The sequence below is a fragment of the Jatropha curcas genome, chromosome 1, assembly GCF_041381405.1.
Source record: "Jatropha curcas cultivar XTBG-Jc1 chromosome 1, XTBG_Jcur_1.0, whole genome shotgun sequence".
NCBI lineage: Eukaryota > Viridiplantae > Streptophyta > Magnoliopsida > Malpighiales > Euphorbiaceae > Jatropha > Jatropha curcas.
Window position 1 is genome coordinate 29,132,528 of NC_143151.1, and position 15,408 is coordinate 29,147,935.

The window sequence follows — 15,408 nt, forward strand, 5'->3', positions numbered from 1 at the left end:
CTCACATAGTTATATTGTCTATGTTAATACATGACTAATTGTATACAAATTATACAACTGCGGAGTCACTAACTAATAGATATACATAGATTTTTATACATCTAGATACATAGCAAAATATTTATTGGTCTAGAAAAATTTTCTTTCTAGCTCTGCGACGAAAGAACATAGCGTAATCGAATTTAAAGAAAAACTTACTTCCTGAAAAATTAAACAAGATATGTGAGCTTTCTAAGGAGTAACTATTATTGCACAACACACACATTCACACAAATGTGTAAATATATATCAATCTAGTCATCCGACTAGTTATATGCTCACGCAGCGAGTCACACAAATGGCATGTCACCAGCACTCACAAACAATATCACCTTCAAATAATCACATCACGTGGAAATTAGTCAGTGGAGTCACCGAACCCCCGATGAGCCGTCCTCCCACATGGCTCATCCTCTCACATGTGCACCAGGGAGCCGATCCCCCATACTGGCCGACCGGTCTAATCCTCACTTGACCAGCCCTCTCATTGTTTTTCTATCCTCTCTTTTCTTTTTCATACCAACAGGAGGCAACCCGGTCGTCTCCATCAAATCTAGATCATCAGGCGCTCACAACAGGAGGCCACCCTGCGGGCTGCGATCAAATCTAGATTATCAGGTGCGCCCAATAAAGAAGCCAACCCGTGGTTAACAGTAACGGTAACAGTAGGTGCACACGGGGGCGCCGATCTCCCATTTACCCGGCTAACAGAAACAGAATCGGGATCCATATAACAGAATCAGAATATAACAGAAATCAGAATCAGGATCCGTATAACAGAAACAGTCTCACAAACCCATGGTGACCCACTTCATCCCAATTCCACACAAACAAAGCACAGCAGTATCACAACACAATTAATCAAGTATTGCAATTAAATGCAAGCATATTAATCAATTAAACATCGTAATGCAATGCACAACTAGACAACCATTCTCAAGTGCAATTAAATAAATAAATAAATAATATTAAGAATACAAACAATTAATTAAATTATAATAATGGAAGTAAATAAATAATTGAATAATTAGATGAATAATAATGAAAATAATTAAATAGTTAGAGCACTCTATTTCTTATTTGTTAAGTTATAGAATTAATCTAAATAAACTTATTAATTATGTTGTTAAATAAAAATTAGTCTAAGTTCTATCAAAATTTCGGCAGCACCTCCCCTAAAAATTGGACTATCTACCTGTTAAGATAATGTCAATACTCTCCCTGTATTCATTCAATCCACAAGCCCATCCATCGGGCAATCAATCAAATCAAATGTCCATCCTCTTTTACATAGCTATACCAATAATTAACGATTATTATTTGTTACTCTTTGCTCAACAACTCACTTTCAAAAACTTAAACTCATTATTTGCCAAATCTATACCTAAGAAAAGTTTAAGCTCATAATTTAATATATTATCAAAATCTTTAGCTAGACATCATATCTTTGTTCCCATCAAATTAAACATCAACTTATAATCTTAAATAGTCTCTAAGCATATTACAATTTAGAGAGCTGAATAATTCGGTAACCATTTAGACGATTCTAGAATTCTACTATTTATTACAGAAAAGTTAGCTAACTATTAGTTCACAGCTGCTGCCACCATGAGAACTCTTCGAGTTTTCCACTTACACTCATGATTTATACACTACTTAACTTCATTCCTTACTATAGAATTAATATGCAACTTTATTTTCATCAAATCATTACAAAAATTTATAGGAACATTTAATATTGGACTATCATAAAAAAAAAAAAATTAGGTTCTTACTCAACCCTTCAAGTTCTATAAACTAAGTCTTTCATTTATATATTCGTCAAGAAACTTGCGTATTAACCAATATCCAACTTTATTGCTGCAAGAAATAACATTCAATTAAATTTATTGTCATCCCAAACTATAGTTCACATTTCTTTGTCAATCACATCCTTAATCCTTAGCAACAACAATGTTAAATACGAATCATAAATAAATATATATAGCAATAATATGAACTCATTTTAGCAAAACTCATAAAATTTTATCAACTAGCCATTGCCAAAATAAAGAAATCAGATTTCTGAATATAGCCGGTACATTACAGGCCAATGAACTCCTTTCTCAACAGGAAATTAATTAATAATATTCTATATCTGATATCAAGGCAATAACTTAAACAAATGGTTAGGGTAGTTACTGCCATATCAAATTTGTTCTAATACCTCAATGAAAAATTGTAATAACCAAACATACTTACCAATAACGAATCATCATTTCCTTACAAAAACTCATAATAGATTCAATAATCTAACTATTCTATATGTGAATTCAATTTATAGCTTCCATTTATATTTTTATTTATCAAAATTTCTTAGTTAATCTTCATAACAGTAGCTAAGAAATTCTATTTCTATATCACTTCTCCTATTCAGGATCAAAATTCATTAAATGTATTGAAAGGGTTGAAAATAACTTACTCTACTTGCCGGAAATTCAAAAGGAAAGCAGATAGCGCTTGTCCAGATCGCAAACCATGATCGCAGCTCCGCTAGCTTGCTGTGTCTGCCGGAACGGGAAAGGATGGAGCAAAAAGGGAGACCCAAGCTTCGTCGTCGAAAGAGAGAGGCTGGTGTCGTCGGAAAATCGAGGAGCAGGAGGCTCAACGCGACTTTCCGATCGAAGGATGTCGCGGCTCTCCTGTGCCTTCTGCGTACGCCAGAAACGAAAGCAAGGAGAGAAGGGTTGCCGGAATCTGCTGCGTCGAGGAGGCTAACTAGATCGGCTCCGGTGGCTGGAATGGGGAGGGGAGGAGGAGGAGGGGTCGCGCGCTGGTACTGGCGCCAGGAAGGAGAGGAAGAAAAGGAGAAAAAGAAAAAAAAGAAAAAAGAAAAGAAAAGAAAAAAAGAAAAAAAAAGAAATCTTGGAGCTTCTAGACCATTCCGGTTCGATTCGAACCGGTTTGGTCTAATTCAATGATTCGGCTCGATTTGCTTGGTTTTCTAATCCGATTTGATTTATTTTGATTCTTTTAGTTAGGTTCTAGAACATTGCCTCAATTTACTGAATAATAATAAGAATACTAATAGATTTTTATATTAATTAATTTATATAGTAATCACACACATATACATATATATTTTTAATAAATTAATAATTAATGCTCCTTAGTTACTCTTAAAAATTTCTAAAGATTCTCCACTCGACAAATATTTAATAATATGATTTGGGCTTGAGCCCAACTCCGTAAACTTGGGCTCGAATTAGAATTAAACAGTATTTGTAGTCCAGACAGTCGAAAATTCAGATTTTTGTTTTAATAAAAATTCAAAAGTTTCGAAAATAAAAATTAAGGGTGTTTCAGTTTAAGACTGTTATTTTTGTTCAGTATTTTTTTTTTTTTCAGAAAATTTTGAATTTTTTTTTATTTTTTGTGTTTTGATTGGCTAACATAATTTTTTTAATTTAATATTTTAATATAATAACGATAATTGATAATTTTTAAAACCTAAATTAATCCAATTAAAATTTTATCTAATTCAACTAAAATATTTTATATATATATATATATATATATAAAAGACAATACAGGTCTACACCTAGTCAAGATAAATTTTATTCTAAAGAAAAATATAAACCCCATAGGAAGTCTAAAAGAAAGCAACAAGTTAAAAATTCAAATAAAACCTCTTATAAAGATTTAACTTGTTATAATTGTGGTAAAAAGGGACATACTTCAAAATTTTGTAAATTTAATAAAAAGTTAAATGAATTACATTTAGATGAAGAAGTGTTAAATAAAATCCATGAATTATATCTTGATTCTGATTTTTCAGAATCTGAGGTTATAGAAAGTGAAAATCAAATTGATGAATTAGGTACAACAACTAGTTCATCTGATTATTCTATATATATATATATATATATATATATATATATATATATATATATATATATATATATATATAATTGGATTGTATTTTCAAGACAAAGGAAACTAACAAGTTATATTAACGAAATTAGAGTTCTTTTAAAGGAGGCCAAATGAGTAAATTGTTGCACGAGCATATCAGATACAAAGATACCGCTTTTATTATGGATTTATATTTTTTTTCATGTGCTTATATGGTTGTAGAACTAATTATATACGATTTGTATATTTCCTACTTGCTTTTTGACTTTGTTATTGTTGCATGTCTATTATTAATTACTAATATTTGATAATTAAATAATAAAATTATTTGCATTTTTTTATGAATTTATCTCTAACTCAAACTCTAATATAGTTATAGTGTTTAAATATGTCTAACACATTTTATTAATTAAATCTTAATCAATTTCTAGTTTTTAAATATGGCTCTAATACATTCTATTTATTAAATCCTAATCAATACTCTCACATCAAATTTAATTTAAAATATTGTGAAAATAAATCAATTTAATTTGGACTTTTATTAAAATGTTAACAAAAAAATATTATTAAAATGTTTAATAGTTTAATCGATGTTTTTATTATGTATTGTATATTAATTATATTAATGATATTAAATCTTAAACATCATATAAATAGTAAAAAATCATTAATTAAAGTAATGAGACAATACATAAATAAGTAGGCATGGCCAAATTACGGTTCCGGGAACCGGAACCGTCGGTTCGAACCGGCCCGGAACCGTAACCGGAACCGGTGAGAACCGGAACCGGGACGAACCGGAACCGGAACCGGAAAAATCCGGTTCGGTTCCGGTTCCTGCAAATGAGGAACCAGAACCGACAGTTCCAGAGAACCGGTCGGAACCGGACTGGAACCGCCGGTTCTCCGGCCGGTTAGAACCTCCGGTTCGAACCGGCGGTTCTAGCCGTTGTAACTGTCAGATTTTTGATTTTTTTTTTTTTTTTTGTTGTGAAATGTCTTAATTACCCCTCCCAACAGCCATAAACGGCTATATAACGGCTAGTTTTAAGGGTATTTTTGGAAAAATGAATTTTTGGATTTATTATAAATACCTCATTTTATTTACAAATTCATTACAAAAAAATCTCAACTCTCTCTACTTACTCTCTCTACAATATACTACACTCTCTACTTACTCTCTCTACAATATACTACACTCTACTCTATATTATTCATTTATTCTTCTCTACTCTACAATATCTCTTATTAAGTAATTATTCTCTCTAATTTTTTTTATTCAATTTTCCAAATTATATTTTATTATCATATAATGGCAAGTGGAGGAAACTCAAATTCGGGTAAGGGCAAGGGAAAAATTGGAGAATCATCTATCCCTACAAACGACATCTATGATATGATTCCCGACCAATTCAATTTTGAAGGTTTTCCAAATGAAAATTTGGATATTCCAACTCAAGAATCCGAATTTAATGAGCAATTTCAAGAAGATGAAGAGCAAGAGCAAGAGCAACGAGCAAAAATTGTTAGAAGAGCAAGACAAAGTTCCGACACATTCTCCATTCATTTCACAAAAAAATTCAAAGGTGAGAAAATGTACGATGTAATTTGCAATTATTGTGGAAAATCTTATAAATTTAAACAAGCGGGCGGCTATGGATCATTTTGGAAGCATTTGGAGGCAAAACATCCAACAAAAATAGGAGTTGATCGGTCTCAACAACAAATTTCCGGGTACGCTTCTAACCTTTCTTTATTTAAATATTCTGATAAAATACAAAAAGAAGAATTAGCAAAAATGATTTCTATGGAACATTTATCTTTTAGTTTTGGTGAAAAATTAGGTTTTAATAATTATTGTCAAAAAGCTTTAAATCCTTGTGCTAAAAGAGTACCAAGAAATACTGTAAAACGAACTATTATTTCTTTATATAACAAAGGAAAAAAAGAGTTAGAACTTTTATTTTCTCAATTGAAAATTCGTGTTTCAATTTGTTGTGATGTTTGGAGTGATCATTGGCAAATGCATTCTTATATGGGTATTACATGTCATTGGATTGATGATGATTGGAAAATTCAAAAAAGAATTATTGGTTTTCGTGTTTTTGATGATAAACATACTGCAATTAATATTTATAGAGTAATTGTTTCAATTTTAGATGAATATAGGTTGACAAAAAAAATTTTTTCTATTTCATTTGATAATGCTTCTGCAAATACTAGATCAATTATTGAACTTAAAAAAATTTGTGAACCAAATATTGGTGGTAAATTTTTTCATATAAGATGTGCATGCCATGTTTTAAATTTATGTGTACAAGATGGTTTGAAAATTCTTAATTCTTTTATTTCTCCAATTAAAAAAGCTATTTCATATTTATGGACACATCCCCAAGTGATGAAAAGTTGGGCTAAATTTTGTAAAGAAAATAATAAAAGACCAAAATGTTTTCCAAGGGATGTCCCAACTCGTTGGAATTCAACATATGAATTACTAAACGAGTCTTTTTCTTATAAAGAATTATGTTTTTTTGTTACTAATAATATTGAGGATATTAATTTATATCCACAAAATTGGGAGATTTGTGCAAAAATTTTAGATATTTTAAAAATTTTTAATGATGTTACCTATAAATTTAGTGGAGTTTATTATCCCACATCTAATTTATTTTTACCTATGTGTATTAATATTGTTACTGCACTACAAGAATTTCAAAATGATGATTTATTAAAAGATTGTATTTTTTCAATGAAAAAAAAATGGTTATCTTATTTTAAAAATATACCACCTCTTTATCTTGTTGCTATTGTATTTGATCCTAGATGTAGAATGGATATTTTATGTGATTATTTGACTATTTATTATGACGTATTAAATCTTGATGTAGAAGATAATGTTAATATAAATGTACTAGTGCATGAAGTTAAACAAAATATTATGCAATTATATAATGAATTTGTTCAAGTTTCTAGTTCATCTACTTCTATTTCTACTTCTTCTCAATCTAATATTCCACAATTTTCAACACAAAGGGTAAGTGGTGTTGATGTTGCTCAACAAGTTTTATTGCAAAGATAAAAAAGAACAAGGGAATCCAGTTCTTTTTCTGAATTTGACAATTATCTAACAACTTCTTTTGAGTTTGGTGATAATTATGCAGATGCAAATTTTCCAATTTTAGATTGGTGGAGTCGTCACGCATATACTTTTCCAATTCTTTCTTTACTTGCAAAACAAATTTTAGCAGCTCCGGTCTCCACTGTTGCGGTTGAACAAGCTTTTAGTCAAGGAGGTAACATACTTGATGAAACACGATCTCGTATGACACCCGATTCATTAGAAGCACAAGCGTGCGTGGATGATTGGACCAAAGCCAAACTAAGAGCCCAAGAAAATCCAAAAGAAAATGAAGATTTATTTGATTTATACGATGGGTCCTCAACGGGAACATCAACCGGTGGTGCAAATAGCGATTAAGGTAAAAAAGGGTGAAATTGATATAAGGTAAGTAAGAACTACGTGGGCTTTGATTTCTCTAAACCCCAAGAGGATACGTAGGCAACTTAATTTTTTTTTAAACAAAAAAAAAAATTAAGTTCAAGCCCATTTTTTTTTAAATTTTGTTCAAACTTAAAAAAAAAAAATTCAGTTCAAATTTTTTTTTAAAAAAATCATTATGTTCAACACTCAACAATTCAAGTCTTTAAAAAAATAAATTTAATTGAAGTATTTTTTAATTTTTTAGGTGTATTTTTTAATTTTTTATGTTCAAATAATTTTTTTTTAAACCGATCTTCAAAATTTAAAATTTTTTAGGTGTATTTTTAAATTTTTCATGTTCAAATAATTTTTTTTTTAACCGGTCTTCATATTTTAAAATTTTTTAACTGTATTTTTTAATTTTTTATGTTCACATAAATTTTTTTTTTAAACCGGTATCCAAAATTTAAAATTTAAAATTATACGATTCGCCGGAAAACCAATCGGAACCGGAACCGAACGGTTCGGAATCAGAACCGGAACCGGACCATTTCGGTTCGGTTCCGGTTCCAGCTTTTCTGGAACCGGAACCGCCGGTTCCGGAACCGTGGCCATGCCTATAAATAAGAATATAGATTTTATAACTAAAATTTATATAAAACATTGAATAAAAATATTTCAAGAATTCTCTTTTATTTTATATATTTTTTAAAAATTTTAAAATTTATTATATTTATTGAGATTTTAAATACATTTAATTATAAAATATTTGATAATAATAATTAATCAACTAAAATATAAATAAAAATAAAATTCTAGATGTTCACTCCTTTACCTTTCTATTTTTTTTGAAAAAAGTTTTAATATTTTATTTTATTTTTCTATAATTTGATTGGATTTTGAATATATATTTAAATTTTTTTTACAATTGTTTTAATTATATAAATTATTATAAGATTGAAAATTTTAAATATTTAATTAATATTTTTATATTAATTTAAGTACTGTCAAACGCGGATGAATGACTGGTTAACAACTGCAACTTTTTAAAATAAGAGGACTAATGGCAAAATAAAATTAAAAAAATGTAATTATTTGATGAAAAATTATGATTAAAATAAAATTATGATTATTTGGTTGTTTTTCCGCTCATATAAACATTGAGAGAAGAGAGGCACAGAAGAAAGAGCTCTCCACCAGCTTGGCCCTTGCCAAAAAATGGAGCCCGAATCTGGACTTCATAGTCCTCGTAATCCTTCCCAGGTTAGGCTTTTTTTTGCTTCTTTTCTTCCTTCACTTTCTTTGAATTCTAAATAAGAAGAAGAGATTTTATTTGTAAGTTCTCTTCACTCTTTGATCTTCTTTTTCGCATGATTTAATTTCTCATTTTTTCCCTCGTCTGTTTCGCTTTGATTTTACTGTTTAATCCAGCGTGATTGCTTTTTTATTTTTTCTTTCAATTTCTGCTTTGAAGTGATTGTTTTTTGGATACTGATATTATTATCATTTTTGGTTAGTTGAGTGAGTTGCTGATTGAAGATTTGGAGATCTTAAGTGTTGAAATTCGTGACTCTTTATTCTGTGAATCCATCTTGTTATGGGTTTCAATCGCTTCTATACTTTATTTGGTGGTGGGAGAGTGTGAAGTATTTCAGTTATTGTGACTGGGTTTTGTCTATTGAGTTATTTTTAATCCTTGCTGAGAGATTGACTTTTTGGTTATTATGCTTACATATTATAGGATTTGAAAGTTTTTGTGCCGGTAAAGTAATGCTTTCTATATTTCTGGAATATGGAAGACTGAAGTTGTTTTTGGAATTCTGGATTTTTTTTTTTTTTTTTCTGGGTTAAAAATTCAATGGTTTTACAGGAATTTTGATATTGTATGAATTAGAGTATCATAACCGGGCTCTGATATTTCTTGGCTTTAGACTTAGTTGGAAAAGATGAAGGCCTAGGCGTCTAGCTCTTAGCCACATCGTTGTTATAAACAGATCGCTAATTCTAATCATATTACATTTGATCAAGCACCAAAAAAAAAAAAAAAAGTACCTCCATGGTCGATGACAAGTTCTCCTTGAATTTGGTTAATTTTTGCCTGAACAATAGCAGGCCACTCAAGCTTTACAGCAAGCCATAATGATGAATGTGGTATATCATATTTTTTTTCTTTATGTTTATTGATTTTCCTTGTTAAATTTTCCCATCTACTTTTTGAAAAGCAAATATACCATCCTATAATGCAATGAATTTAGTGTTTAGCAGGAACAATATCTTTCAATTAGTTCCTGAATATAAGTTTCTAACTTAATTTGTGTGGCTTTGCAGCTTGCATGGATTAATCTCTCGAGGAATTTACTATTAGCATACCAAAGCTTTGGTGTAGTATATGGAGACTTGAGTACTTCACCTCTTTATGTTTTTACAAGCACATTTAAAGGGAAGTTGCAGAATCATCTGAATGAAGAAGTAGTATGCGGCGTATTTTCTTTGATTTTCTGGACCCTTACATTGGTACCTTTGATTAAATATGTCTTTATCTTATTGAGTGCAGATGATAACGGTGAAGGTAAGAACTTCACTCAGTTGGATAGATATTCCCTCCTCTAAAAGCCAGTTTCATACTATAGCTGATGTATTTTTATTCCCGTCAGGTGGTACGTTTGCTCTTTATTCACTACTTTGCAGGCATGCAAAGTTTAGCTTACTTCCTAATCAACAAGCAGCCGATGAGGAGCTATCAACCTACAAATATGGTCCCTCAAGACAGAGTGCAGGCTCCTCTGCGCTGAAGAGATTTTTGGAGAAGCATAAAAGGCTGCGGACTGCCTTGCTTGTTGTTGTATTATTTGGTGCTTGCATGGTTATAGGAGACGGTGTACTGACTCCAGCAATATCAGGTAACAAATTGCTATGGGATCACAAATAAATTTTTAGTACAGAATCTTCGTGGATGCATCTTCACCATTTCTATTCTTTGAAATTGGATCTCTTCCTCCATTTTTTTTTTGTCAAATAACCTTTTGAACAATTGGAGGACAGTAAGAAAATTTTTCACTTTTTCATTTATTCTGCAAGAGTCATGGTATTAATGTAGGCAACCCAGTTTACGTATCTATTAGTTAGTACAGTTAGTTAAGCTGTAAAGTGTCAAAATGGGACATAGCTGATTTCCATTGATTTCATTACAAGAACCTTAGTCATCATACTAGCAGCTGTTGATGGCATATTTTTCAGTTTCTGCTTTCCATTTTTAATTTCATGGATTCCTTTCCCTCCACCTGCTGATAAATTATTCTTCAGCATACTCTTCTGCTTGGTTCATTGCTTGACCTTGTAGAATTTCTTTCATCTAGAAATGGCAATACTAATGGTTCTTTTACTTAGTTCTGACTTTTGTTTAGGGAGTAATGTGTAACTTACACTTTTTTCCTTGCAGTTTTATCGTCAGTATCAGGTCTGGCAGTTACTGAACATAAATTAACAAAGGGTAACTTTCTCTTTAAACCAATTTCTCCTTTTAAATTTTCTGATTAAAATTTTTATTACTGGTTAAATATTGCTTTAGAGCATCATAATACTTGTTATTATTGTCAGGCGAACTTGTCTTGCTGGCCTGTGTCATTTTGGTGGGCCTGTTTGCTCTTCAGCATTGTGGTACTCATCGGGTAGCTGTTTTATTTGCACCAATTGTAATCATCTGGTTGCTGTCCATATTTTCCGTTGGGTTGTATAACATCATACACTGGAACCCAAAGATTCTTCGTGCACTTTCCCCCCACTATATTATCAAATTCTTTGGTCAGACTGGTAAAGATGGTTGGATTTCCCTTGGTGGGGTCCTTCTTTCAATGACTGGTATGTGCAATCCACACATTATGATTCTGCACCCATTTATTTCATAGGATTGTATGGCCACATTTCTTAGATATGCATTGATGGAATTTTACCCAATGAACTGATTTCTTGCATATCATTGCATGGTGAGATCTGCAAAATATTTCTGTTGTTATTAAAAGTGGTGTTTTGTTATACAACTTACTGAGTTCTCCAAACATGAATACCAGTTATGTTGCCAATCTTAGAACTGACTAATGAGAATTTTTTGGATGCCACCAGGCACTGAAGCTATGTTTGCTGACCTTGGTCATTTCACTGCCTCATCTATTAGGGTGAGTATAAAGTGAGACTCGGTTATAAGGCTCGTCTATCTTATTTTCAGTGGAATACTATTTTTAATATTTTTTCTTTCTCGAGTGATGAATTTGACTAATTCTTGCCTATGCAGATTGCATTCGCATTTGTTATATACCCTTGTTTGGTGGTACAATATATGGGTCAAGCTGCATTTCTATCTAAAAACCCTGAATCCTTCAACAACAGTTTCTATGACTCAATACCTCGTATGCATTGTAACCTTAACTAGTGTTACTCCCAGCAATCTGCTACCATATTGATTTAGTTTTTGACGTCTCCCTGTGTATTGCAGAACCTGTATTTTGGCCTGTTTTCATTATTGCAACTCTTGCAGCTATTGTTGGGAGTCAGGCTGTTATTACTGCCACTTTCTCTATTGTTAAACAATGCCATGCCCTTGGCTGTTTTCCGCGAGTTAAAGTCGTCCACACCTCAAAACACATATATGGCCAAATCTACGTCCCTGAAATAAATTGGATCCTCATGGTTCTTACTCTTGCGATAACTATCGGATTTCAAGACACTACTCTCATTGGAAATGCTTACGGTAATTATCCTCTGTACGTGTGAGTGCATCTGTTTTTGCAATTATAGCATGCTCTAGCATATAGAAGTACAAGATTTTTTATTTCTAGGTTTTTGATCCAGAACTTGAGTGAGCCTGATTTTGCTCATATCTTGATTGTTGCCTCTCAACTCTGTATGTAGTGATTTGGATACAGAATTTTTATGATTGTTATGTGAATTCTTAAGGTATCTATTTCCATAGCAGGGCAATCAGCCCAAGTTCATTGTAGCTGCTTACTGAGCTACTAAGCTAGGGGTGAGCTAACGGTTGAACCAAACCGAACCGAGGAGGAAAAAGACGAATGAAATTTTTAAAAGTGAAACTGCACCAAAATTGATGTCAGAACTGAATCGATTTGAACTGAACCAGCTCATTTGGTCGGTTTTTGCCATGTCGGTCCGGTTTTTTAAGTCTAACTGACTAATTTTAACAAAACCGAGCTGAACCAATAGAATTTTCAGTCTGAAACATTTAAACAGACGACCGAACTTCCTGTTCAGCAGCCTAACTGAACCAAATCGAGTCGGTTCAGTTGGTAGTTTTGCACACCTCTAAAGAGGCATTTCCCAGGCCCTGGGGCATTTTTCTTATTTTCCTTTTCCGTGCTTATATTCTGTTACATGACTACTGACTATGTTATCAAGCAAAGAAGGTGGAGTAGATTTTTATTTTACTTTCCATATAGAAATAATTTTTATGAGTATGGAACTTGAATTTGACTCTGGTTTTTGTTATCTCAGGAGTTGCATGTATCACAGTTATGTTCATCACAACATTTCTCATGTCACTTGTAATAACCTTCATTTGGCAGAAAAGTGTCATAGTGGCTGCATCCTTCCTGCTAGTTTTCTGGTTCATTGAGGGTGTCTACCTTTCAGCAGCCCTCACAAAAGTTTCTCAAGGGGGATGGGCTCCTCTTGTATTATCAGTCATCTTTATGCTTATCATGTACATCTGGCATTATGGAACTCGCAAGAAGTACAACTATGATCTTCACAACAAAGTATCAATAAAATGGTTACTGGGCCTTGGCCCCAGCCTTGGCATTGTCCGTGTTCCTGGGATAGGCCTGATATACTCAGAATTGGCAACCGGATTACCTGCAATCTTCTCCCATTTTGTAACAAACCTCCCTGCATTTCACAAGGTTCTAGTTTTTGTTTGTGTAAAATCAGTCCCTGTTCCATATGTTTCCCCTGAAGAACGCTTTCTCATTGGCCGAGTATGCCCGAGACCATATCGCATGTATAGGTGCATTGTGAGGTATGGGTACAAGGATATCCAGTGGGATGATGGAAATTTTGAGGACAAGCTTATACAGAGCATAGCCGAGTTCATCCAGTTGGAAGCGGTAGAACCACAATTCTCTAGTTCTGAGAGTCCATCCCTTGATGGCAGGATGGCTGTTATGAGCACCAGATCAGTCCAATCAAGCTTGAGTTTAGTAGTAACTGAGCAAGAATATATGAGTGTCGATGAATCTGTTCCAAGCAGCAGATCTTTAACTCTCCAGAGTCTCCGATCTGTTTATAATGATGAAACTCCACAGAACAGGAGGCGTCAAGTGAGGTTTCAGTTACCACCAAATCCTGCAATGGATCCTTTAGTTAGAGACGAGCTGATTGATCTAATCCAGGCAAAAGAAGCTGGCGTTGCTTATATAATGGGGCACTCTTATGTGAAGGCTAGGAGAAATTCCTCATTTTTGAAGAAGCTCGCTATCGATATGGGGTATTCATTTCTTCGGAAGAACTGCAGGGGCCCTGCTGTTGCACTTAACATTCCCCACATCAGCCTTATTGAAGTTGGTATGATATACTATGTCTAGCCATATGGAGGGATTCTTCATTCGTTGACCTAAGCTGCATCACATTTGAGCTAGTAGAATACAGAAGCAGCTAATGCATATGCTTTACACAGTGTTAGCCTTACAAAGGGTCAAGGGCTTGTAAGTTGTTTTGATGCCATATTGATTATGAAACAGCTTCCCTCTTTTTGTAGCTCTATTTTCTCACCTGTAGATAACGTTCTGCAGTCATTACCTTCATTTGATGAATTGTCTAGAGGCATTTTTCACATTATTAGTTGTTGAAAAGAAAAACTTGAAACTAAGTTTTTCTCTAATGTATATATTATATTTAGCCATCTTGGATCTCTAATCAACTGTTGCTTGGGTTAAGTGTCTATTTAGCTTGGTTTTTAGATGATTGTTTTCTTGCAGAGATGACAAATCCACCCCCTCATCGGTGGGGATTCTCCGGAAATATGGATTTAGGTCACCCTGCTCCGTCCTGTCATCGATCTTGCTTCGATTTTGTGACTACTTTGAAATTGCATAAAATTTTTTTATTAAAAAAAAAACTATTTATTATCTCATGAATATTAACAAATAGCCCAATTGCTTTTCCTACTTTGTCGGGAAAATAGTAGTATTGTATGGTTTGCGGAAGATGCACAAGACTTGTCACCTGCTGAAACAAAGCAAAGTAAAAGGATGCATTGTTAGAATTAATCAACTTCTGTAACGGCACTTAGGGTTATTTTGACATTTACAGTTTTTTTTTTGAAAATATAATTCGTTAATAATATCCAGAATTACAAATAAACTTATATTCACGATCTTTTAATGAATAAATGAATTCATATCATTTTGAATGAAATTAAAACTAAAAAATATAATATTAGATCTTTTCACTTGGAGTAGATCTTGATAAAAAGTAAGCAATTGGTCTTTTAATTGATTTGAATGTCAAAATAATAACTCTTCTGAATCTTTTATAAGTGGATTGTTTTTCCAATAATTTGCAACATAACGAATACAAATGAGTTTCCGCCGCTATGCGTCAATAGCATTAATGGAGGGACAGGTTGCACTACCAGGGTTTAATTGATCGAAGATCCACACCTGTAAATCAAAATCTAAAGTCTCCAACCAAATAAAATCAAATATCATAGTTTTGTTCAGTACTAAACTCTCACAAAGAAGGAACAAAAAAAACTCTAAATATGAAGACAACCAACAATAACAAAAAAAAAAAAAAAAAAACAGATCTGTTATAGAAAAAATAAATCTGATTTTTTAAAGCAAAAAAATGTGAAATGGAAAAGATATTAAAAAGTAGCAGGTTGGGGCTACCGCTGATAAATAACGGCAGTCCGAAACTAAAATTAAAGTTTAGAAAACTAAAAAACTAGAGAGAAGAGAGAGAGATCGTGCTCTTGGAAATCC

At 32.5% G+C, this 15,408-nt stretch overlaps 1 protein-coding gene across 1 annotated transcript; it reads left to right on the plus strand.

The window, feature by feature from the left end:
- The first annotated feature begins 8,528 nt into the window (after positions 1-8,528).
- KUP3 (K+ uptake transporter 3) lies at positions 8,529-14,324 on the plus strand. Its single transcript, XM_089718488.1, has 9 exons — positions 8,529-8,677; positions 9,743-9,983; positions 10,069-10,314; positions 10,854-10,904; positions 11,012-11,272; positions 11,534-11,586; positions 11,703-11,817; positions 11,904-12,158; positions 12,920-14,324. Exons 1-9 carry the CDS (start codon positions 8,633-8,635, stop codon positions 14,005-14,007), a joined length of 2,355 nt encoding a protein of 784 aa, XP_089574614.1. The 5' UTR covers positions 8,529-8,632; the 3' UTR covers positions 14,008-14,324.
- Positions 14,325-15,408: the final 1,084 nt, after the last annotated feature.